General features: G+C 36.5%; 4 protein-coding genes across 11 annotated transcripts in view; 2 read left to right on the top strand and 2 right to left on the bottom strand.

Moving 5' to 3' along the window:
• The window catches only part of LOC124161987, a 12,762-nt gene extending 7,064 nt beyond the window's left edge, over positions 1 to 5,698 (bottom strand). Inside the window, exon 1 of the transcript XR_006865459.1 lies at positions 5,615 to 5,698. The gene's annotated coding sequence lies outside the window, so the exon portion shown is untranslated. The remainder of the gene's footprint in view (positions 1 to 5,614) is intronic.
• The window catches only part of LOC124161918 (cilia- and flagella-associated protein 52), a 21,994-nt gene extending 7,954 nt beyond the window's left edge, over positions 1 to 14,040 (top strand). Inside the window, exons 6-12 of the mRNA XM_046538176.1 lie at positions 5,542 to 5,728; positions 8,161 to 8,309; positions 8,697 to 8,866; positions 10,788 to 10,936; positions 11,029 to 11,326; positions 11,418 to 11,655; positions 13,469 to 14,040. Of these exons, the coding sequence (XP_046394132.1) occupies positions 5,542 to 5,728; positions 8,161 to 8,309; positions 8,697 to 8,866; positions 10,788 to 10,936; positions 11,029 to 11,326; positions 11,418 to 11,655; positions 13,469 to 13,777 (1,500 nt within the window). The 3' untranslated portion in view covers positions 13,778 to 14,040. The remainder of the gene's footprint in view (positions 1 to 5,541; positions 5,729 to 8,160; positions 8,310 to 8,696; positions 8,867 to 10,787; positions 10,937 to 11,028; positions 11,327 to 11,417; positions 11,656 to 13,468) is intronic.
• On the bottom strand, positions 8,066 to 15,002 carry LOC124162006 (autophagy protein 12-like). Of its 7 annotated transcripts, none has more exons than XM_046538348.1 (6): positions 14,928 to 14,976; positions 14,712 to 14,747; positions 14,491 to 14,632; positions 14,275 to 14,411; positions 14,045 to 14,197; positions 8,066 to 8,208 (listed from the first exon to the last, which is right to left on the bottom strand). In XM_046538348.1, the coding sequence occupies exons 3-5, from the start codon at positions 14,612 to 14,614 to the stop codon at positions 14,075 to 14,077; spliced, it is 384 nt and encodes a 127-aa protein (XP_046394304.1). In that variant the 5' UTR covers positions 14,615 to 14,632; positions 14,712 to 14,747; positions 14,928 to 14,976; the 3' UTR covers positions 8,066 to 8,208; positions 14,045 to 14,074. The 7 variants fall into 7 exon arrangements, with proteins under 7 accessions (XP_046394304.1, XP_046394298.1, XP_046394319.1 ...); XM_046538342.1 differs by having other exon boundaries at positions 14,861 to 14,969; XM_046538363.1 differs by having other exon boundaries at positions 14,916 to 14,933.
• LOC124161977 (26S proteasome non-ATPase regulatory subunit 12) lies at positions 14,995 to 24,086 on the top strand. 2 transcript variants are annotated; one of them, XM_046538267.1, is made up of 8 exons: positions 14,995 to 15,081; positions 16,332 to 16,501; positions 16,589 to 16,825; positions 16,930 to 17,070; positions 20,356 to 20,726; positions 22,694 to 22,871; positions 23,153 to 23,230; positions 23,326 to 24,086. In XM_046538267.1, the coding sequence occupies exons 2-8, from the start codon at positions 16,340 to 16,342 to the stop codon at positions 23,548 to 23,550; spliced, it is 1,392 nt and encodes a 463-aa protein (XP_046394223.1). In that variant the 5' UTR covers positions 14,995 to 15,081; positions 16,332 to 16,339; the 3' UTR covers positions 23,551 to 24,086. The 2 variants fall into 2 exon arrangements, with proteins under 2 accessions (XP_046394223.1, XP_046394232.1); XM_046538276.1 differs by having other exon boundaries at positions 15,006 to 15,081; positions 16,335 to 16,501.

Here is a 24,086-nt window from a genome sequence, read left to right as displayed (position 1 = left end):
AGGAAAAGAAACGTTATTACGAAATTACGAACCTCTGTTCTGAGCATAAGCTATGGCATTTAGATGGATATTCACTACGCCAAGTTTTAATAATCACGCCACATTCTCCTTGTGTACTGTGACCAAGAGCGTTATTTATGGTTCTTTCTTCACCATACACGCAACGTTATATAATAAGCTTCATTCCTGGGGAATCTTGTTGACAGACTCATTACAGCCCGTAAATTTGATGTACAGTTAGTTCTCTTCCTACGCACATTCGATTTACGAACTTTCAGAGATGCCAGCATTCAAATATTTCGAATTTGGCACCTTTTGATTTGGCCGTTGTTACGCGGTGTGGCGTAGAGGAAATCGTACTCTGGGCATAATCTGAACAAAGCATCATTGAATCCGGTGTGAAGTTAGGAACTGTTCAGCGTTTCGCCCGTTGTTCCTAGCCGTGGAGAGCGATTTTTTTTTTGGTTCCGGCTGAGTTGCACGCCCAGCTAGATCAGTTCGCCACAATCGTGAGTTAGTGCACAATTGTTCTGAAGTGTTGCATTTCGCAGGATAACCGTACTCCTCGATGCCTTGCATACAGTCCGACCAGCGAGAGTTGTCCAATGACGGCACAATAGGAGGTGCAGATAACCCTGCGCCAGCACGGTTTGCAGCCAATCGCTGTCCCCCAAACGCACCTCACACCATTGCCCAGTCCTACAAAGTTGTCAAATGCATAAAGAGCAGCGAAATAAGCCTGATCCACTAAAACATGCTCTTTCTTCGAATCCCTAAAACAAGTGATTCTTCCACTGGGTCCTTCACACGCGTCTCCTTTCTTCACGGAGCCCTTTCTTACCTGGCAACACTGCCCCGACCTAGACCATTCTGCCTGTCATCGGACAACTCTCGGAGGCCGGACCGTAGGTTTATCAACTTAGGAACAAGGTCTTGGAACGCATCTAGTTCGTAAATCGGACTTACTGTCCTCAGGAAGATATCAACCCTCGATTACGTCATGCCGCATGCCGAAACTGAAACGAATTTTCCTGTTTATATATATTTCCGTGTAATTTAATCACGTTTATCACATATGGTTTTTTCCGACGATTTCTAAAAGAAACATTCATACGACCTTCGTTATTACGAACCTCCGGTGTTATCGGCCCCGTGAACTACGTAATAACGAGAGTACACTGTATATTCCTGGATCATGTAGAGCCCAGGTGCAGATTCATGTTGAGGGTAAGGAAAAGGGAAATGGATGAGGAACAAAAGGTTTGAATGCAGTTGGAGATAGTATGTGGGCTGTTGATTTTAACTTGCATCCCATGGGTTTGGGTGGAGAATGTGGCTATTTGTGTCTACTAGGTTACACATAAACTAAAAAGTTACATTGAGGCCTAGAAAATGGAAAATAAATTTCTGGAACATTTGCTCATATATTTCGTACATATGCAGTGGCGGATACTTATGGGAGGTGCAGGGAGCGGCCTTGTGGGGCCGCCCACAATGCTGAACATTGCAGAACCACAATTGTAACTTTTTATTTCATATGATGACATTGTCTGGTATAGGTGGACAGTAAGTTTAAACAAAACTTTCTTAAACTGTGCATGTGTGCATGTCCGGGCCAAAAAATGTTGCATCAAACTATAGACCCATCTCCTTACTTCCAGTTCTCTCTTCTGTTTGTGAAAGAATAATCTTAAATCGACTATACTACTTCACCTCCCCTCATCTCTCTGATAATCAACATGGTTTTCTTCCGGGTCGCTCATGCATGACCAACTTATCCGTCTTTCAGCATAATGCCATTAACTCCATTAATAATAAATCACAGTTAGACACCATTTTCCTGGATTTTTCCAAAGCTTTTGACTCTATCAATCATAGCCTCCTCCTCCACAAATTAGGTGAACGATTTAACATTTCTGGTAATTTCAAAAGTCTCCTAACTAGCTTCCTCAACAATCGAACTCAAAGGGTTATTCTTTCTGGCTCATCTTCTCCTTGGTCTCCTCTGACATCTGGGGTTCCTCAGGGGAGTGTCCTTGGTCCTTATCTGTTTAACTTGTATATTGATGATCTTGCCTCTTTGCTACCTTCTTCCCAAGCTCAAACTCTCCTTTATGCTGACGATTGTAAATTGTTCAAGGAAATTCAAAAACCATCTGATTGCCAAGACCTACAAGATGCCTTACGTCAGACATCGAATTGGTGTAATGTCTGGAATCTTGCATTAAACCCAGATAAATGTAGTGTGATGTCCATTTCCCTAACGAAGATAACTCATCAATTTGACTACAGTATTTTTAATCACTCGCTGAAACGTGTATCAACATCTAAGGACCTAGGCATTATCACTGATGATAAATTAAATTTTTCTCCACACATACAATCCATCAAGTCTAAAGCAATGTCCCTCTTAGGACTCCTGTTCCGTTTCACTGAAATTAAAGACCCCCAGGCACTTCGAACTTTTTTTTCATCTATTATTCTTCCAATTCTTACCTATTCTTGTCCCATTTGGTCTATCTCTTCACAAACCAACCTCTCATCCCTGGACTGTGTCAGCAATTTCTTTGCCAATATAGTAAAAAATAGAATACCGCATTTACGCAACATGTCCACTAATGATATTCTCTCCTCCCTCTTCATCCCTAATCTCACTACCCATAGGCTCACAGCTGATTTAAAACTTATTTATAAGATTCTCAATTCCACCATCGACTGCCCAGCATTGCTCTCTTTTATCAATTTTAAAGTTCCACCCCGCCCTACCCGTTCTCATCCCCTAATCCACATGCCCATTCCTAGACTTTCACTCACTAAACGTTCGTTTTTCTACCGCATTACTTCTGTGTTGAACTCACTCCCTCCACACATCGACCCCTTTGCACTTCCATTGAAATCCTTCATAAGCCTCTCCCTATCCTATCTGTCACCGAAGTAGTCTGTCACTGCAGTTTCTTGTTGTCCTTTTGTTTTTGTAAATATAAATATTGTTTTCTACATGTTATATTGCGTCTTCGTCCTCTAATTTATGTATTGTTACCTGGCCACTATAAAATGGCATATGCTGTATGTGGTTATATTTCTTTAAAATAAAATAAAATGTTGACTTCATTATTTTTTTATTAGAATAACAGTAGAGGTAGCCTGTATAGATACGGGCCTAAATCTCAAGATTTCATATTTATAAAAATAAAAACAAAAGGTCAAGAACAAAAAAATATAATGGTTTTTGGAATTCGCAAAGGAATTTTTTGTAGAAGGTGGTCAGGATATCCTTGAACAAAGTCCAAAGACAACTTGCTGACATCCCTTCACATGCAACAACTACATATGACCTCAAACCTCCATTTCACCAAAACATCCTATCTTTAAAAAAAATAAATCACCTGGAGAAGGCCTTTCCAGCACTGACATTTCATTATTAACTTCACCCCATTCGCAAACTCCAATATTCTACCCAGGACACAGGAGGCTAACAATCCTGGCTGCCCAAATGTCTCTCTTAAATTCACCTAAAAACTGAATTTCATCGTTCGTCAACCACTACCTTCAGCTTCTTGTAAATTCCCTTCCATCTTACATGAAGGATACCTTTGATTTTCTCAACTGCTTTCTTTCTCTCTTCCCATTGACAAGGATGTCATCAAAGTCACCATCAATGTAACATCTGTCAGTACTTTACAACATACCTTACAATGATACGGCCTTGCCTCCCTTTGGTATAGTCTAGGCAATCAACCTGCACTTCTGATACCTAGCATTGACTTTTTACTTGATCTCTCTGACATCACCCTTACAAAAAATGCCACCTCTCTCAATGATAAACACTATATCTACAGGTCAAAGGCCGCGCCATTAGAAAAAAAATTCACCCCTTAAAATGAAATTTTATTTCTTGGCATTCAGGAAGAATCTTTCCTAACCTCCAACCCACTTCGACTCTTACACTGCTATCGCTTCATTGATGACATTTTCCTTCTCTGGCCTCATGAAACTCATTCATTTTGGCACTCATTGATTTCTCCATAGTATCTATCATCCTGTCACTCCTCCCCCATAATAACATTTCTAGGCATTTCAATTTCCTTAGAAAATAAAGAAATTCAGCACTTCATCCCATATTAAACCCACTAATAAAAACCAACACTTACCAGTACCAACACCACGCTACAGATCATCAGCCACACAGTGTACAGGACCTTCCCTATTCTCTTTCCATACAATACTCTGTAGAAATCTTGAATCACTGGAAAATTTTCTAAAAAAAACTACACCAATCTTTTCTTAGTCAAGGATATCCTGACTAGCTAATACAAAAGAAAATCCTGTAGGCCCAAAAATCACCCTAAAAAATTCCTACAGACTTCTCTCTTTGCACTATCTACTTACCAGAACTACAATTAATCAAAAAAATTGTCAAAAGGTTCTTTTCTATTCTGTCTTATAACCTATCTTCTGCAAGCATATTCCTTAATTAATGTTGGTGGTTGCTTTCCGGAAATGCTGTGTAGGTATCTGCTTGACATTTCACTCCTCCTAATGGGAGTGTTTTCAAGAGAAACCAATAAAACTCTCTTTAAAAAAAAGTTCTCTTCCTCTTGAAAATGCTCCCAGTAGGAAGAGTGAAACGTCGAGCAGATAATGTTAACTCCGCAGTATTTCCCAAAAGCAACCACCAACATTGATAAAAGAAGCTGTGAAAATCTTCATACAAAAATATTCCCTAATTGCCCATCTTAAGCCTTTCAATGGCCACCAAATTTCTTTCCATCCTTAAAACCACCAAACCGCTCTAAAGATTCACGAACTTTACTTAACCCGTGCCGATGACAATGTTGCAAAACCTGTGCTATTCTCATAATCCAATCAATTCTATAAAAATCTACCGTTTCCACTTCCTTTCACTTCATCTCCTACCTACTAACAATCTAATCTACATCCTTTAATGAAATTCTTGCCCCACCTTTTCCATCAGTTTAACTGCCTCTTCATTCAATCTCCTAAACACATGGAAAAATTTTCACCTCCAAAGGGAATCAAAGCACAGACTTTCTGGCCATATACTGAGACCATCAAGCTACCAAGATTACTTTAATTATCAGGCTTTTCGGCGGGGTGTTTATGCAACCTATTCCCCATCATAATTGGCTATCATTACATCTCCTTGCCAACATGTGTTTACGTCATGTGAATGTGTTCCTATCTTTTTGTGTCACCATGTGTGTGTATTTGTTTGCACATTCACTTAAGGCAACATGTGTGAATGAGAATTTGGTATACATGTGACCAGAATGGTTGACATCTTGTTGAGATTGGCGTTCTTGGAAACTCATGTGCTATATCTATCCTATTGTCTGTGTGTATCTTTCTTCCATTTCGTCTCCAACATATTTCTTCCCTGGTGTGAGAGCCATGCCCAGAGCCATCTCTTGGCCCACTCATTGGGGTAGATCTAGGGGGAATTGGTTGCAAAATGAAGAAATTCATTCCATTTGTAATCCGGATGAAATTTAATAAACTTTAACTAATCCATTGAACCAGGTTGATGAAGAAAATAAACACATGTATTGTGGGACTTCTACAGGGGATGTAATGAAATTATGCCTTAACTTACCAACACATCCGAAGAATGATGACAGTTTTAACAGCCCAGCTTTGTTGAATTGCATGGCTCTGGTGCCATTTTCCAAGGGGGATAATTCAAAAACTGTTGATTGTTATCACAATGGTGAGTAACTACATTAATAACTGAAAGTAGCCAATTTCAACATATAGCTTTTCAAGTTCAAACAATGTACCAACATTATTTAGATATTAACTCTATGGCAATTACATGCTTCTTTCTTCAACTAAAGACTGAACACCCTCACAAACGGACATGATTCTAGGGTATTGATATTGCTATGATTGGAGAGAATATAAGAAAATGCTGGAGAAATAAAAATATATCATTTGGAAAGAGCATAACACTCCTTAGATGTTTGTCCAGCTTGTGACACAAATGCCCACATTACCCCTAGAGACCTGAATGAAATATGTATGCCTGTTGACACATAAGACACTGGTGGGAAAGCCAAGAAAATATTTTCTCATACCTGAAATTTCCAATACCAATTCTGATCCCATTTCTCTCCCCCATAATACTCTTTATCAATACCACATACTTTGCTCCAGTCATGGCAAAACTTAAATAACAAAATAATAGCATGGCATTCAATTACATTATAAAGTACATAGATGAATGAAACATCTATCGTCACTAAAATGTAAAAAAATTGGTCATAAGTTCATTCAATTTGATATTTTTTCCTATGTACATAATTACGGAAAAATTAATAAATTTGGAGGCTCAAAATATACACCCTTTTCTGTTTATTAACTCACAGGTGGCACAAGTGCCTTGTGTCCTTGTTGCCTATGCATTCTAAAAGTAGAACTTACACATCATTAAATTGTCCTAATTGGGAGTTTAAAACTAAAAATAAAATGTGATGCTATTGTAATAGTAGGTATCAGCTAAATTCTACAGTACATTGTTATCAACATACCTATAAACATTGGCCCATACTTTATATTAGTTTCAATATTACACCTTATATGATATCCAACCTCCAAAAAAATATAAAAAATTTCAATTCAACAGAGAATTGAACCACAGAAAATCTACTTTCTGGGCAGGTACTCAGGCCATCAAGCTACCAAGATTACTTTAATTACCAGGCTTCTCAGAATCGAACCAGAATTTTCTAAATTTGTGCTGGGTGCTTTTCACTTATGTTAGAACCAAATACATTCTCTGTTACCATCGCAAATTCTGTCTCTTCAATCAAAATTTGATTATTTTCTCCTTCACCAAGCAGCTAGCCATTTAAGTTCTTCCCTGGAACCATATTTTAGCGGCCCAATGCCAAGGGGGTATATTTTTCTTATCTACTTGTATCCCTGCTTGAAAACCATAAATGAACAAGCCCATCTTGGTAAATGTTCTCCTTCAAATTGAACATCATTTGGGTAATGAATATAAAAGAAGATACATATGTGATATGGAAAGATTCAAAAGAGAAATATCTCATCCAATTTTAATTAGGCAGCAGCTTATGCTCATGGTATCCATATGCTTCCTCCAGAGAATCTTATGTACTTCAGGGTGAGGTTTTGTGGGTAATGAAATCAAATTCTAGCCTATTTTCTTCCTATTGACTTGCATCATTCACTCATCTAAATTTTGGTATCGAGTCAAAAATCAAAGACCTCTCTGGCTGCTGATGGGCATAGCTTCTCACTGCCACTCCCGAGTTACAAAATCCCCGTGGCATGTTGCCTAAAGGCCATGTTTACCTTTACCATTATTAGGATGAGCCAGTCTTGGACTAACAAAAAGGAGGTAGAGGCAGTGGCAGATCTATTGGGGTGCTATAAGGGGGCTATATCCCTTACCCCCCTTTGGGTATCCAGTTTACACTAGATACAATGGTACTTATCTTTCGACCACCAGTTAGCCCACCCTTGTCCCTATCCTGGATCCGCCACTGGGTAGAGGAATATATTAGATATCTCCTATCTCATGGGCAGTCTATAAGGGAATACCCCGTGTTCTCTTCTAGCCACTTGACACAAGGGAACCTCTCTCACACTGCCCACTCAGGTGGCCTTCTACTTGAAAGCAGAACAGTGAGTACAGTTAGTCTTCCTCAAGGGGGTGTACGTGCAGGGATTTAAACAACAGGAAAAGAAAAATGAAAATCTACCATTGACTCTGACCTTAATTAGCAGGTTTTTTGTGGTGTCTAGTTGACCTTATGGCATAAATAATGGTAATCTTTTTCTCGTAAATAAAAGTGAAATGTTATTGCATTATGCTTCAGGCATGAGCCCTTATTGCAGTATTTTCCTAGACATAATTAGATTACAGAAAATGCATCCTAACCTATTCCATTTATTAAGTTTAATTTTGAACAAATTGATACCTTAGACAGATTCCATTATTTTACAGTTAAAAAGGAGATTCACTCATAATCGCTTCAATGGAATTCAATGAAAAGGAAAATAAATTGAATTTCCTTAGTTGAATTCATTAAATAGAATTTATTTGAGGATATTTGGACTTAGTTCTGTACAGTAGTCCTGTAGCACTCATCGATCTTATTTCTCCTATGACAGGAGTTAGAGCTCTGGCACTGCTTTCTGATGAAATGATGATAATAGGTGCTGGAGATGGCCAAGTGGACATGGTTCGTGAGCAAAAGAAGAAAACAGTTAAACCAGATGGAATTGCTATAAAAAATCCTACTAAACCTTTACTTAAAAGGGTAAGTATTTATGTAATTTCAAAATTAGGAACTTGACAACAAAGCTACATGTATCAAATGCAACATTCTCAATTCAAACCCAAGATACATAAATATGAAAACATAGGATTCCTACAATTCACAGAGAACTCTTCTGCGTGATTGGGGATGAATAGAAAGAAAAACTTTCAGCTCTTTCTGTTCTTACGTTGTCCCAGTTAAGACGATTTATTATGATATTACAAGAATTTAATTGGCATGATTAATTATTTTCACTGACAGTGGCATAAATATTCAACTTACATAAAAGGTATTTCCCATTTGCAAGGACCCATTAGTGATGTGTTCACTTAAAATACATACACAAGGAGCTGTCATTTAAAAAAAATTACGCTATTCACTTCACAGGTTCGTTGTACTTCAGTTAAGGCAGAGATCACTTCACTGGTAGTAATAAATGAACAGATTATTGTGGGAACCATGTCCAGTGAAATATATTCAATTGATTTAAAAAGCTTTCAAGTAACCCTGGCAGTAACATGTCACACTTCAAGAATATATGGGATAGCTTTTCCTTAGTAAGTAAATAATTGTTTAACCATTTTCTATCAAGTTACAAACCTTAAGGTAAACAGTTTGCTTGGTTAATTTGTGTCTGAAATATAGTCATAACTTATGAACTATTGCCCATAGTTGTTGTCTTAAATATCTCCAAAGGTAGCCAAGTTGAACAATTTTCTATAGCATAAGAATACTGATTTCATATTTATCAAGCATTATCCTGGAGGAATACATTCACTATGATGATACACTTTGTTTAGTTTAAAACTGCTTTCCTGCTTCTAAATATTCATGGCTTTTCTCATAACATGGCCCCAGTACCCTCAGGAGCAACCGAGGAACTAGATTTCATCAAAGTTTAAATTCGCTTTTCACATCATATACAGCATCAATTTTGAGAGCACATTTGATCTAAAAAAAAGAACATAGACCATATCATACATCTCATCACATAATCATTACGATTGCTGGTCAGTATGTACACCTGCACCACAAAAAATTTGTGGCTTTAGCTTCTATTTCCACCACTGGAATTCTATAGCTAACCTAATCTGTGCCAACTCTCCTCTTACCCAGATTTCCTTACGGTAACATAGATACTCCTGAGCTTGCTCTTCACCACTACATTCTCATGATCTAATACCCATCATCCTTGTAATCTCCTCTCTTTTCCCATCTGGACTTACACAGCCCCCACTTCCTCATATTTAATAATACTGCTGATGTTTAATGAATGCTGATATTTAATGCTGTTATGAAGTTGATGATGGAAGAAGAGGGGGATAGTTTTCAAGAAAAAAGTAATACGTAATTAATATCATCTTGAAGTACAGGCCAGGGAAATAAAATGCAAAAATATTTACCAAAGTTTCGATATTTTCTTATAACTTCATCATGAATATTGGTTACAATAAATTAATACATGAAGGCATGAACGATTTTTCATGTTTTTTTACAAAAATAACATAAAAAATATAAAAAGAATATGATATTAATGGAAAAGAAGAGACAAGAATTTTGACAAATTCAAAATACATATGTATGTATCAGGCATATCAAAATTCTAGTATCTTCTTTTTCATTTATGTACAATTGAATTCTTTTCATATTTTTTAATTTATTATTGTATAATTGTTCATGCCTCCATTCATTAATTTATTGTAACCATTATCCATAGCCCTGATGAAGATACGAGAAAATATCAAAACGTCAGCAAATATTTTTGCATTTCATTTCCCTGACCTATACTCCAAGACTATATTAATTATTAGATTATTATATAAATTGAGGTCATGAAAAAGAAATTGATTTAGAAGAGAGTAAGAGAGACTTGATCAAAGTAGGGGAACAAAAAAAGAAAATTGTAACTTGAACAAGATAAAGAGAATTTGAAAAAAAACTAATGTTTGATGTTGCAATAGTAACACATTACTCTCTGCTGGTTACTAAAAGGCCCAAAATCTATCTCAGACTTCCGTGCTTTTCAGCCACTTTTCTTCACAAACGATGAGTATGTAGCCAAGATTGATGTTGAACAGATGACTTCAATAGGTCTGTCCTCACCTTTCCTCCCTGAAGCAATGTATCAGGCCATGTCAAAGCACCTGAAACGCTACCTGCAAGGGCAAGCCATTCGTATCAATCTCTCTTTAGCCAAACTTTTCACTTCAGAGTCTCGAGCAGTTTTTTTAAATTCAGTTATTTCAGAGGTATGAATTTTTAGAATTCCTTGAACCAAACTTTTTCAATGTTTTGAAGTCACTGTCCACCTGGTTCCACAACCCTATATGCATTTTCCACCCTTTCATTCTGAGTGAAGGCCATACCTCCAGCCTTGAGCGTAACAATGTGAGGGCCTCCACCCCACCTAAAACTCCTATTTCATAATTTAATGTATGAGAGAGAGCCATAAGTATTTCATCTTTCTCTTTTCTACAGCAATTACTCCAAGGTTTTTGCAACTTCTGGAGAGAATGAAATCAGAGTTTGGAATACAGAAAAATCACAAGAACTACTACGTATACGTGTTCCAAATTTCATTTGCACGGTTGTACTATTCTCACGTGATGGGAAAAGTATAGTGAGTGGTAAGAGTAGAATATTTGGTTCATTAGATCTTAACAAAAGAACACCTTAATATCCTTATGACACATCATATGAATACTATCTTGGATTTCAGCTTGGAACAATGGGACAATACAAGCATTTACACCACAAACAGGGAAAATAATGTATGTGATACAAAGTGCTCATACCAAAGGTGTGTCTGCAATGGATATGACATCAGATGGAAAGAAAATAGTCAGTGGTGGCTGTGAAGGCCAAGTAAGAGTGTGGAAAGTATCACTACAAGAACAAATACTTTGTGGAGCTTTACAAGAACACAGGGGACCAGTATCCAGCATACAAATTAAGAAAAATGACAAGGAGGCTGTCAGTGGATGCACAGATGGAACTTGCATAGTTTGGGACTTAGAGTAAACTTTTATCTATAATAAGCCTAAATGAATGCTAATTAAATTATTTATAAATATATGTTTCTAATTGAATGCCATTCTTTATTACCAGGCGTTTGGTACGAAGTCAAATTATATTTGCCAACACATTGTTCTTGTGTGTGCGCTATTATCCCAATGGCTGTCAAATACTCACAACTGGAACAGACCACAAAATAAGCTATTGGGAAACATTTGATGGATCACTGATTCGGGAACTTGAAGGGTCTCTCTCAGCACCTGTAAACAGCATTGATATTACCAAGGATGGAAAATATCTGGTTACAGCAAGCAATGATCTTCTTGTAAAGGTAATAGAATTCCAAAGAAAAATTAAATCTCTCTAGATCATTCTGTTATCATTAACTTGGCCAGTAAACAGGAGTTCTGCTGGTATTTTATTGTCCATTTTCCTTAGGGTGCATGTTTCTTCACTGTGAAAGGCCACACTCCGGACCATACTCTTCACTAGCCTTTTCTTCACACTCTTACGCAATGGTCTTATCATCATCTCACTTCTATTCTTGAATGCCTCCTTAGCTAACACTATTCTCTTCCTGATATCCATACTACTGAATCCATTTTCCTTTAACGTGCTGCCCAAATATTTCTGCTTAACCTGCCTTGGTGAGTGCCCTGTCACTTTTACGTTAAGCCTCATCTTTCTTGATTGTGATACTTTAGAAAACTATTTTACTTTAGTCTTGAAGTGATTAATCTCAATACCATGCTTCTTAAACAGTTTACCTAGTGCATTAACCAATGCTTTCAATCCTCTTGTTAACTGGCTAATTAATACCTGATCATCTGTAAACATCACTGATTTAAAAATTATCCCCCCACTCCAACTACTGCCTCTAAACTCATCCCATGCCTCCCTTACCATCTCTTAAGCTGCACATTTAAGAGCAAGGGTCATAGAAGACAGCCTTGCTTTGCAACTTGGTCTATGCTAACACATCCTTATTTTCTGTCAGCAACTCTCACTTGTGCAGTCCTGCCATGTACAGATTACAACAGTCTCTCCAAAGGATTGGAATTGGACAAAACATTAACATGCTTGCTCATTCAAAACTAATATTTAATTTATTTCTTTGTGTACTGTTGTTACCAAAATTTTCTTTTTTTAATGTACAAGCCATTGTTAGCATCATTAATTCTCAATTAATCTATTCTTCTTAATCCCTCTCCTTTAACCAAACCAAAAATATGCTTCTGCTTCACCAACTAAAAGTGTAACCATACATCATTAATAATGCTCCTCAACACAAAGTGATGTTGATTCAGAATGAGACACTTGTTCCAATGGAGCAGTATAACAGATATTCCAGAAACTGAGACACACATGAGCACATATTTCTCCTAGCACATTGTGGCACGAGAAAAATGAGCCCATAATTGACTTTGAATGTGGTGCAGCCTACTTCACTGAAAAAATTCCCTATGAGAGTTAACAGTATATACAAACTCATTTTTTTATTTACCTAATATCCTCGATCAAAATTTGGGGCAGTAACTGATACATATACCCCATTAATACATGTATTTATAGTAATTAGTATATATTAAAATGCTTTTGAATTTGTGCAAAAAATTAACTATCATACATTGCTTCAACCCTAATGTTGGTTTGGACAAGTGCGAAGTCAGAGCTCACCTCAGACGGATGCACATTCACATGAATTCCATACATTCATGGAAGGGGAGCCAGTTCCTTTCCCTGAGCCACCTCTGAGAATGCAAGAATTATTATAGTAGGAGTCCATAGGCTTCATCCCCAATTTACCCTTCAGTCATTATCAGGCACTCTAATGAGATACCACTCTCTACTGATATAAAATGCAGCAAATTTTTATTAGAAATTTGTAAATATTAAGATTGCACCATCTTTGTATCACTGTTAAATTTGGCTGAATACACTAGCATTTGTGTGGATTAGAAATGTGATTCCTTGTCTGATACTACACTAATACACCTTCCAATTTTTGCCCTACCCTCCCTTCCAATGAATGATAATTATCATTATAAAGCAGGTACCATATGTGATCTTAAGTTAGCATAAGTTGTTGATAATGTGACATATGATTATTAAGCTAAAGAATTCAATCTCTTTGTTATGATTAGGTATGGAAATACAATGAAGGTACAGTAACACATGTTGGTGTAGGACATGCCGGTGTTGTGACTGCAGCTCGTGTGAGTGATGATGGAAAATACCTTGTGAGTGTGAGTTCTGATGGGGCAATATTTATTTGGAATTTTCCCCATGAATTATCTGAGGATATGGAAGAAATAGCAACAGAAGATCAAGAAGAGGCTGATAAAACACAAGATAGTGATTTACCTGGGAATAAAAATGGAGAATCTGGGAAAAGAGAGGAAAATTCTAAAAAAACATCAAAGAAAGTCTCTAGTAAAACGACAAAAAAGTGAATTCTTCAACTAGAAAAAAAACAGCTAACGGCAGTCACAACGGCAGAGATTTCTGACAGAAATAAATCAAGAATTCTGTACTTTATGCATTTTTTTTACATGTAATTAACTCTTGTACTTACATTGGTATATTAAAACTACGCCATGAAATCATAAATAAATAATTAAGCATCATCAAACCTAAAGTTCTGAATAGACAGGTGGCCTATGTTAGCACATAAAATAACTTCCACAAAATATGACCAATAAACCGAAAAAAGATATCACCTTGGTGTTAATCATCTTGATCGACATACTTCAGCCCCAAGCTTGACTTTTGCAATAGTGAAGTACTAGCTTTCCGTCCGTTCCAAAGCATTCGTATAAATTTCGAACAACTTGATCAGGAGACGGTGCAAATGCCTGGTTGACGTACAAATACTGCAAAAAAAGATATACACATGAGCGTGCATATATTTTCGAATATTTCATCAAAAACTTAGCATCATTATACACACCAGGCTCTCTGAAGGATCTAACTTAAGATACTTTTTGATAAATTCCATTATCCATCCTATCCTCTTATCCGGATCCACGGCCCATTTTTTAGTCTTCATAATAGGAGCATTAGCAGTGGCTTTCAGCAATATATCAACTGAAAAAAATAGACTAGTAAGAGAAATTGCAAAATTGCAACTACAAAATTAATGAACGTCAATTATCAATGCTGTTACTTTTTAGCTTTTCAGAGTCGGCTTTCACGTTAATTCCACAGTCTGTCTTACTACCAACTTGTGAATTACCCTCAGGCACATCCGACTCATTCGTTTTCCCTTCCACTGGATTTTCTGCCATCATGCTATTCTTGCAATAAACCTGAAAAAAATGTAGACGAGTACTTTCATATGCCACTCCATACAGATATTCCTGTGAAGGGCAAAGAATTCCCGGTTACCTCTTATAACTCTACTTTAACATTTATCTCATTGAGCTGCAAGCGTGAAGAACAATGTAAAGTTAAGCAAAGAGTAACAGTCACTTCGTCTACAACTTCCAAAGCTTTCTACAAAATTTCGAGAAGCCAAAACCAATTTTGTGGCATACCAATCCACCAACTAGGAATGCAGTAATAATAAAATTAATGAAATAGCAAAATTGCTTTTAACAACACCTGTTCATCAAAACGAAATTCGCTATCAAAACATAAACACTTCTGCCCCTTCACGCATCGAAATGCGCTACAGGACTATCGGTCTTATTTTGTTTCCGGAAGCTGACAAACTAGTTTTTCAACAGGGCTTGTCATCTTGGGCTGGAATATCCCGGTAATTTTGCACTCTTTTGTACATATTTAATTGATTACTAACAGGAAGTCTATTAATTGAGTAACTCATACAGTTTTCCGTGCCCCTCTAAGAATTCTTTGGGGAGATATATATTACAAGAAATGCCAACCTTCGAGTCAAATCATTTTAGTTGTCTCCCTGGCCTATTTTCCGCGTGAGAACACTTCTTCGTTATAGAAGGAGAGATAAAAATTTTATGTTATTGTGAGTACGTAACGTGTAGCTCAGTTAAATTTTTATTTGTTCTCGAGAAAGAATTACAAGGATTGCATATTCTGCCTGTTTTTCATCGTCAGTTTGTTGACATTTATTTACCCTGTTGTGAATTAAGCATCATTGCATTTCATAATTTACGATCTACTTATAATTTTCTCTCATTGCATCTACATTATTGTCTCTAAATTTGTTTCGTTTTCTCTATTTATGTTGTGCTTCGCGTAGCGATGAATTATAGTGAATGCATCATTTTATCGTGGAAGTGGGCTGATCGTCACAACAAAAATATTAAATTTTATCATATTGCTCGAGTTATTTAAGGAATAAAATTTAAGTAGTTGTCGCCGTCTGTTGAGTGCTATTGTTACAGGCCTATGTACAGGCAATATATTTTGTTCTCCTTCTACAACACCAATGATTCGACAAAACTGTTAATCATTGTCCGCTGAATTATCACTTGACAGAGAAAGTTAAGGTAGCGAAACATTGTCATGATTAAGCTCGAAAGCTGAACGCAGAAGAGAGAGTTTCTCAATTACTAAGGACTTCAGTGAGATGATTCTCAATAAAATCTTGGATATTCAATAGGATTTTATGAGTATTCTCTAAATTTACTATGGCCAATAAGTGGAATTATAAGCGTACATAACAATTGTTCGCTCTTTTATGCAGTTAGATATTATAATTTTTGTGAACCGAGTGGAAGGGTGTGTCAATAACGATGAATTAATGATGTCATTCTCACTTGGCGTCGTCTTTAAATGCTGCTTTTCAAGTTTGTACTTGTGTCTTCTTTTTGCTTAACTTTTTATGTTATAGTTATTTTTTCTTAGGCATCGATTTATATTTTGAAGTCGAGAAAGTTTCATCATGTGGCAAGTTTTCGAGGAATCAGTCTAATTATGTATTAAATTTCCTGTCTACTAATGCCATTAATTCACATTATTAGATGTCATGAAATTGCATGGACTTGTGGTGTTCTAATGAATGTTTTATCCTTATTTTATTTAAAGTAGCAATCATGGCAGATGCTGGAATGGATTCTGGACGAATCGTTAAGATGGAAGTGGATTACAGTAGTACTTGTGACGAAAAAATCCCTGCATGTAAGAAAATGGCTGCAGAAGGCAACATGACCGAGGCTTTAGAATCCCTCCTAGCTCTTGAGAAACAGACAAGAACTGTGAGTTTCCTCACCATACTTACGTCTGTATAACATGGCAAAATTTTTAAAGGGAATTCTTAACATTATTGTATGCTTGAATTTTAGGGTGCTGATATGATATCCACTGGAAAAGTGTTGGTTGCCATTGTTCAAATCTGTTTTGAGGCTAAGAATTGGAATGCATTGAATGAGCACATTATTCTACTAGCTCGTAGAAGAAGTCAGCTTAAGCAGGCTGTTGCCAAAATGGTCCAGGAATGCTGTACTTATGTTGATGAGGCCCCAAATAAGGAAACAATGCTGAAATTAATTGATACATTAAGGAATGTAACTGAAGGAAAAGTAATACATTTTGCTTGTATATGTACATGGTTACTTGAAGCAACTTTTTGATTAAAATTTGCTGCATTCAATATATTTGATATGGAATTTTTTGTTTCTGACAGATTTATGTTGAAGTGGAAAGGGCAAGGCTAACTCACAAGCTTGCTAAGTTGAAGGAAGAAGAGGGTAATGTGACAGAGGCTGCCAATGTCATTCAGGAACTTCAAGTGGAGACGTATGGGTCGATGGAAAAAAGAGAAAAGGTATTGCATGCAATATATAAATTTTTGAAACCCTATCACAATCAACAGTGAAAAAAATTGGTCAACAAGCCCATGTAGGAGGAGGAGCATGTATGATTTGAGATTGCCAAAATACTTATATTCGATGGTCTGTGGTATAATTATACATTGAAAGCAGGAAGTTTAACTTGGTAGAAAGGCCTTTCTTGACAAGAAATGGCTGGAACTTTGAATGGGACTTCCTTAGATTCCAACAGTGGCCTACTGTAATAAAATACTGTGAGCCACCGTGAATTAGGCAGTGAATTTAAGTCTAACGTGCAGTGTATCTCTTTTTCGGTAAATCCTCCTTATGATGCCCAGGAATTTTATTTGAATTAATCAGTGTTATATTCTCTAGACCAGATGTCAGGCATCATCTGGTTAGTCAATGATTTTTCCTGCCATCTCAGGATTACTGGCAGAGTACATATCTGGCAGCAAATTTGAGTGTGTTGTAAACAAGCCAGATTCCTTTACCCTCTCCTCCCTTGCAGCCCAGAACCTCCAGTCATTAGAAATGCTGTGCTATGTCATAACTTCTTTTTCTTGGTTCTACAGTTAGTAGTTTCTATGATACCCAACTTCAATGTGAGGGAATATAACTTACCATGATGATTTGCCTTGTAGACAACACAGGCATTGAATCGTTGGCAGAAGTGCAGCATGAGACCCAGTGGCCACCCATCATAAAATTCCTTCACAATCAATTTGAGAAAATCTCAGATCATTGTAACCTTCAGAATGTTTTTCCTTTTTTTTGGAGGAGAGGATGGATGGATATTCTTTGTTTTCTTTTCATTTTTTTTCTCTACATTTTATTTTTCAAACAAAATCAGTGGAACCAAAATAAATTCATATCTAATTTCTTTACTTGTATTTTGATTTATTTGTTGCTAAATGAGATGAAACCATTGGAAAATATTTGCACAAAGCAATGAAAATTTTTGGTTTGCATAAAAAAATTCACGTATAGGAAGATAAAAAGTGAAATTCTGTTATGCTAACACAGCAAACAAGTAAAAAAATCTAAAAGGGGGTGCATATGTTGCTGCTTGGTACAGATTAAACTCAATGCTTCGAGTTTAGGTTCCTACTGTCATCTGCTTTCCAGGGTTAGAATTTTGTGACACAATTTTTCTCCACCCTGTATAGGAGCAGGGTGGCAGTATTTTCGGGACAAAGCAAATTATGTTTTGTGAACTTTTTTATCTCAGGTCATTGGTGGCATAACTGTGATAAGGTGACACTAGGAAGGAACAGACATGGGAAGAAAAAATCGGGAAATGTAGGACCCACTGTACAAAAACAATAATGGGGCGCATGCATGAAATTTTTTCGTCATGCTAGTAGGTCTCATTGAATAAGCAATTTCCTCATGAGTCTAAATATATAAGCGAAAATTCTCCTAGTATTCCACAAACGTTATGAAATGTTAATTTAAAGTGCTAGATTATTGCTTGAAGTCACGCTAGCTGAAACACCTTCTGACATCATCGCATGGTACACCATTCACTTCGCTAAGAGAGTAGAGTGGTAGAGCCTTGAATTAAAGATATCAAAGTAAAAATCATCATCGAGCTTTGTTGTAGTTCCTTAATGGACAAATTGACTAAAGAGGGTTTTAAGAAGGCACAATACAAGAGTTTACTTTTGGTCGACTCACTAATGGCGGCTGATTATCTGAAACACAATGATTCCTTGGTCACAAGCACGATACGTGGAATAGAGGCAAGCAGGTAAATAATTATGCAATTAATAAAAATTCAGCTGTTATAATGTACTATTGACACAGTTTATGATTTTATTGATTCAATCATGTCAGGTAAGGATATTATTCAAAAGAATTTTGACTATTATACCACAATATTCTTGACAATGTTAGAAAACTGAACAGTGAATTTCTATTTCTAAGCATGGAATGAAGTTGTATTTCATATTTTCATTTGTTTAAGCTACCAATTATCATGGCCTTGGTTTAAGAGCTGTTCAGGATTAATTGGTTATCTTTTACCCATGAGGAAACAGCTTCAGCATCACATTGAACTTACTTTATTCAGTCATAAAGATTATCTAGATAACATTGAAAATAGATTTGCAGGTTGTCGGCATATAACAAGTTATGGCAATATTTAAATGTTTTTTTTGGAGGTCAAGGATACAAACTGCGTACAACAGTGGACTAAGAGCAGATCCCTGAGGGACACTATGCTTAACTGGCAATGATGGTGATAAGTTTACTATGCACTCCTTGACAGTCTGCTAACAAGCAATAAGATAGACAGTTAAGCAGTTAAACCAATTTAAAACTGGGGTAGAAAAGCAAAGAAAAAAATTTAATTTCTTGAGAAGATTGGCATAATTTACTCTGTCTAAGGCCTGTGACATAAACTTGAAGAAATGAACAAGTACACCCATGCCTCGCTTAGTGCAATTTCGATTAGCACAATTGTCCAAGGCCCATGACAGAAACTTGAAGAAATGGAGAAGTACAAATAGTATAAGAATCAGTCCAGTTCCTTAAACCTGGAGAAGACAGCTGATTGTCTGCGAGACCGGATCCATCATTATAAAGAAAGCTCGGCTTGCCTTGATGGTCCAAGGCTTTACTGAAGTCCAAAAGTACTTCAAAATACACAATATAAATGTCAATGAAAATCATATAAATAAGACCCACAATGTAAATTTTAATTGTGGCATTGAGTTTTCATAACCCCTGTGTTGTTTCATCTGAAGTCCATGAATCATAATGTTCACTTCATGAGATCAATGTAGGGATAAAGTAATTTTTGAAGTGTATGTACATGTATGCATACCCTGATAAATTAATTGAAGAAATGCAAACATACAAGTAAGTTATATTTATGTTTGGACTAGTATTAGTTTCTGTTGTTTCCAACTTATTTCCTGGACCTTTAGCAACACTAGAGGTGTCAGCAGGTATAGCTGATCATACCTGCTGAGTATGTGTTGAGTAATATTTCGTGAAGTTAAAGGCAATTTTCTTTCATCTTTCATGGAGCTGTAAATGTTACTACACATGTACTTGCATTGATGAGGTAATGAATGGCAAAAAATGGAAAGTTATTGAATGCCTCTTAAAAACTTATCATTCTTATCATGGAAGGGGGTAATGGAGGTGATTTCTTTCCGCGTTATCATTTTAATCTGATTTGCAGCTATTGACATTTGCCAAACTAGTAATTAGTGATTCAGTGCATTTTTTTATTCGAATTTATTCTAATGAAAACCTTCTTTTTACTGTAGGTGGAGTTGATTTTAGAGCAGATGCGTCTTTGCCTTGCAAAACAAGATTATATTCGTACCCAAATAATTTCAAAGAAGATCAACCCTCGCTTTTTTGAGGATGAGTCAGATTCTGGAATTCAAGACTTGAAACTGAAATATTACAGATTGATGATTGAATTAGACCAGCATGAAGGATCATATCTTGCTACCTGCAGGCACTATCGTGCTGTGCTTGATACTCCATCTATCAAAGAAGATCCAGTCCAACGAACACAATCATTGAGGAATGTTGTGCTTTACCTGGTGTTGGCACCTTATGACAATGAACAAGCTGATTTAACTCATAGGGTGCTTGCTGATAAATTAATTGAAGAAATGCAAACATACAAGTAAGTTTCATGTATGCTTGTACTAGTATTAGTTTCTGTTGTTTCCAACTAATTTCCTACCTGCACCACCATGCTGGTATTCTTTTTGGTAATAATGATGACAAATTTGAAGGATAAGTGGACTGGAAGAATACCAAATGAAGCCATCATAGAGGAGACATAAAGTTTGATCGATGAAAGGCATGATGGAAAAGTAATAGAGCAGTTAGGCATGTGCTAAGAAAAGTGTATCATTGACATAAGATTGCTCAAATTTTGCTAAACAGGAGCAAAATTCTTTCAAAGGCTAGAAGGGGGGCTATTGAAATTGAAAAGAGCTTTAACTTGAGGAAGGACCTTGACCTTAAGGAAGCTCCCTGGAGAATGTCATGATGTTTTACATAACATTTGTGTAGGTCTTACTTTTTGAGTGCATGCAGATATATACAGTAAACTCTTGATTTTACGAAGCAGGATTTTACGAAGTTTTCGATTATACGAAGTGATATTGCGGTCCCGGTGAAAAGCCTATGCTAAATACATGGCGCTATTCGATTATACGAAGTTTCGATTATACGAAATGTTTTGAATTTACGAACCTCGGCTCGGTCCCTAGGAACAAATGGCATTCGTTTATACGAACTACGGCGAAAAATTTGTCAACAAAACTAGTTACGCCGGCGTAAGTAGCTAAAAAATCAGCGCTTCCAACTGTGGTCCATCAAAAGTGCGAAATCGTAAATGATAATGCAACTTTCGAGAGAAATGGGTCGCCAAAAACCTCACTGTGGGAATTAAGGGGGAGTAGGAGTTCAGTTAAAATATCGCGGCTGACTTTATTCGAATTCGAATATTATATCATTGCTCAAATATTCAAATACCTCGAATACTTGAACTGCGCAAAGCATATTAAACATACGTTTCTTCTTCTATTTCCCTTGATGAATGTATAAATAAAAAGGTATACAGTGGAACCTCGATCTATCGTTTTTCAAGGGGATGGACGAAAATGCTCCGAATGCGGAAACGTTTGACTAGGTTGCCTATGCAGCAGGAAACCCAGGATTTTTTAGAGTAATTGTGATTTCCATTAAAGGATTCAAACAGGAACTTAGCTGATTAATGGAATATTTTATTTCATGGTAACAATTTGGGCATATAGTTGATTCAACCAGCATGTCTTTCAAATACCCTAAGGGGACACACCACCTCGCGAAAAAATGATTACATGCCGTATCGGCATTTACACTGCTACGATGGATTTCTGTCTGATGTATGCATTCTTATCTACCAAACGCCATATCAGTTGCATGCCCATCTAATACTCGGCTTCATCCAACTTCTTATTTTCAACAGGTAGCTCACTTTACCCCCACTCCTACTTTGAAGCTTTTGATTTATGGTCTTCGTAATATGAACCCTGTGTGAGCTGGGGCCTTTTGTTTGAGTTCGGAGAAGAGAAAAGCATCAGAGGAGGGGCCGAGGGCTGGTGGATGGAGGGGGTAGCAGATTTTGGGAATTGTGCTACGTAGTTACTATCCCATGGCACTGAGGCTCTCCTGGTGGGGGAAACCGGGGATTTTTTCACTAGATCATTTTCGGTTCCCCATGTTGAACTCTTTTCACCGCTCTAATCCGCGAATTTGATGTAGTTCGTCAACTTGCCTAAAACAGTGCTGCATGCACTAAACTACTAGAGTTCTCTACATTTTTCCGAGTCAACTACCAACAACGTGCATGCGACAGTGTATGGTGCGAAATTCAAAGTACATATTCGAGGTAGTCGATGTCATACTTTAAGCATAATTATTCGAGATGTAGAATATCGAATACTTTCTAGTATTCGAGTATTTGCGGATACTATTCACACAACTCTACTCTTTATGATAAATTTATACTTTAATTATGGTTATATTGTTCTTTTGAAAATCATTCTCTCAATTTTTCAGAAAATTACGTGCTCTGCTATTCTGCCTTTTCTTTGATAGGAACCTTCTACGGCTATTTATCAACCCTGAGCTTATTAAGTGGTCTGGACTTTGTGAAATTTATGAGAAAGAATTGAAGGAAGGCTCTCCCGGAAGTCCTCCCACTGATGTGTTTTCTCCCAACACAGAGGAAGGTCAGAAGAGGTGGTCAGATCTAAGAAGTAGAGTTGTTGAACATGTGAGTATACTATCCATATTGATTGGTAAGATTAAGAGTATAGATACTGAAATGCATAAATAAAATGCATGTATAATGTTATATTTTTAACTAATTTCATTGAAAATGAACTCTAAGAAAACTCTAGAAATTCATATGGCAATTATAACTTGCTTTTCAAAAATTCTGATTTCTCACCAACTGAGAAAAAGTTAAATTTAGTGAAGGTCAGAATGAAAAAAACTTTTTTTATTTTTTTTTATTTTCACCTTTAATATAATGAAAGATGAACTGATTTTCAGAACATTCGAGTGATGGCTAAATATTATACCAGAATATCGCTGAAACGAATGGCTGAGTTACTTGATCTCCCAGTGGAGGTAAGGTGTAATTGATTTACGTGAATGACTACTAATCTGGTTATTACTGTTGATATTCAGAATAGAATTTTAATTGGTATTGATTTCTCTTTCAGGAGACGGAAGAATTTTTATCGAATTTGGTTGTGAAGAAGATGGTCTGTGCCAAGACAGACAGGCCTGCTGGAGTTGTCAGCTTTGCGGAGAGCAAGGACCCAAGTGATGTTCTTAATGAGTGGGCATCACACTTAAGCTCCTTGATGCAAACACTAAACCGCACCACCCATTTGATTAACAAGGAAGAAATGATCCACAAACACCTTCTTGCTGTGAAAGAATGATAATTTTTACCTATACTTATATGCTAACATTAAATTTAATGAAAAAAAAAGCCAACCGAAGTCATTGCTTTCTAATCCTTTCCTCTGCTGTAAAATTGAATCTTTTTTGCATTTTTATTGCTGCCATAGCTATCTCCATAGTACATATTATATTTTCTAAGAAATGTAAATTAATAATATATAAATTTAATTCTTGAAAAAAAGTTATCTTTGAAGTCCTTTTGTGTCTCAGCATACTAGTGATCCTTGAATGTTTGATGGTGTTCACCTGTACAAATTTTACGTGCACTTGAAGATTTCCAGCTATTTGTCTTTGAATATATAATACATTTTTCTCTCAGCAAGCTTGTGTAAGGCCGTAAATATGTGTTCATATATCAAATATGGCTTGTACATTATGAGGTACATGCTGTATTTTGTATAACCTTACATTGACATGATTTATCATATAGTGATGAATGGGATGTATGAACCCTGTGGCCTAAATCTTTTTTCTGTGATTGCAGATGATTTTTAAAATACATATATTGATTCAA

Source organism: Ischnura elegans, chromosome 1 (assembly GCF_921293095.1).
Source record: "Ischnura elegans chromosome 1, ioIscEleg1.1, whole genome shotgun sequence".
Classification (NCBI taxonomy): domain Eukaryota; kingdom Metazoa; phylum Arthropoda; class Insecta; order Odonata; family Coenagrionidae; genus Ischnura; species Ischnura elegans.
Note: the sequence above shows the minus strand (reverse complement) of the source record. Positions and strands in the feature narration are given on the sequence as shown.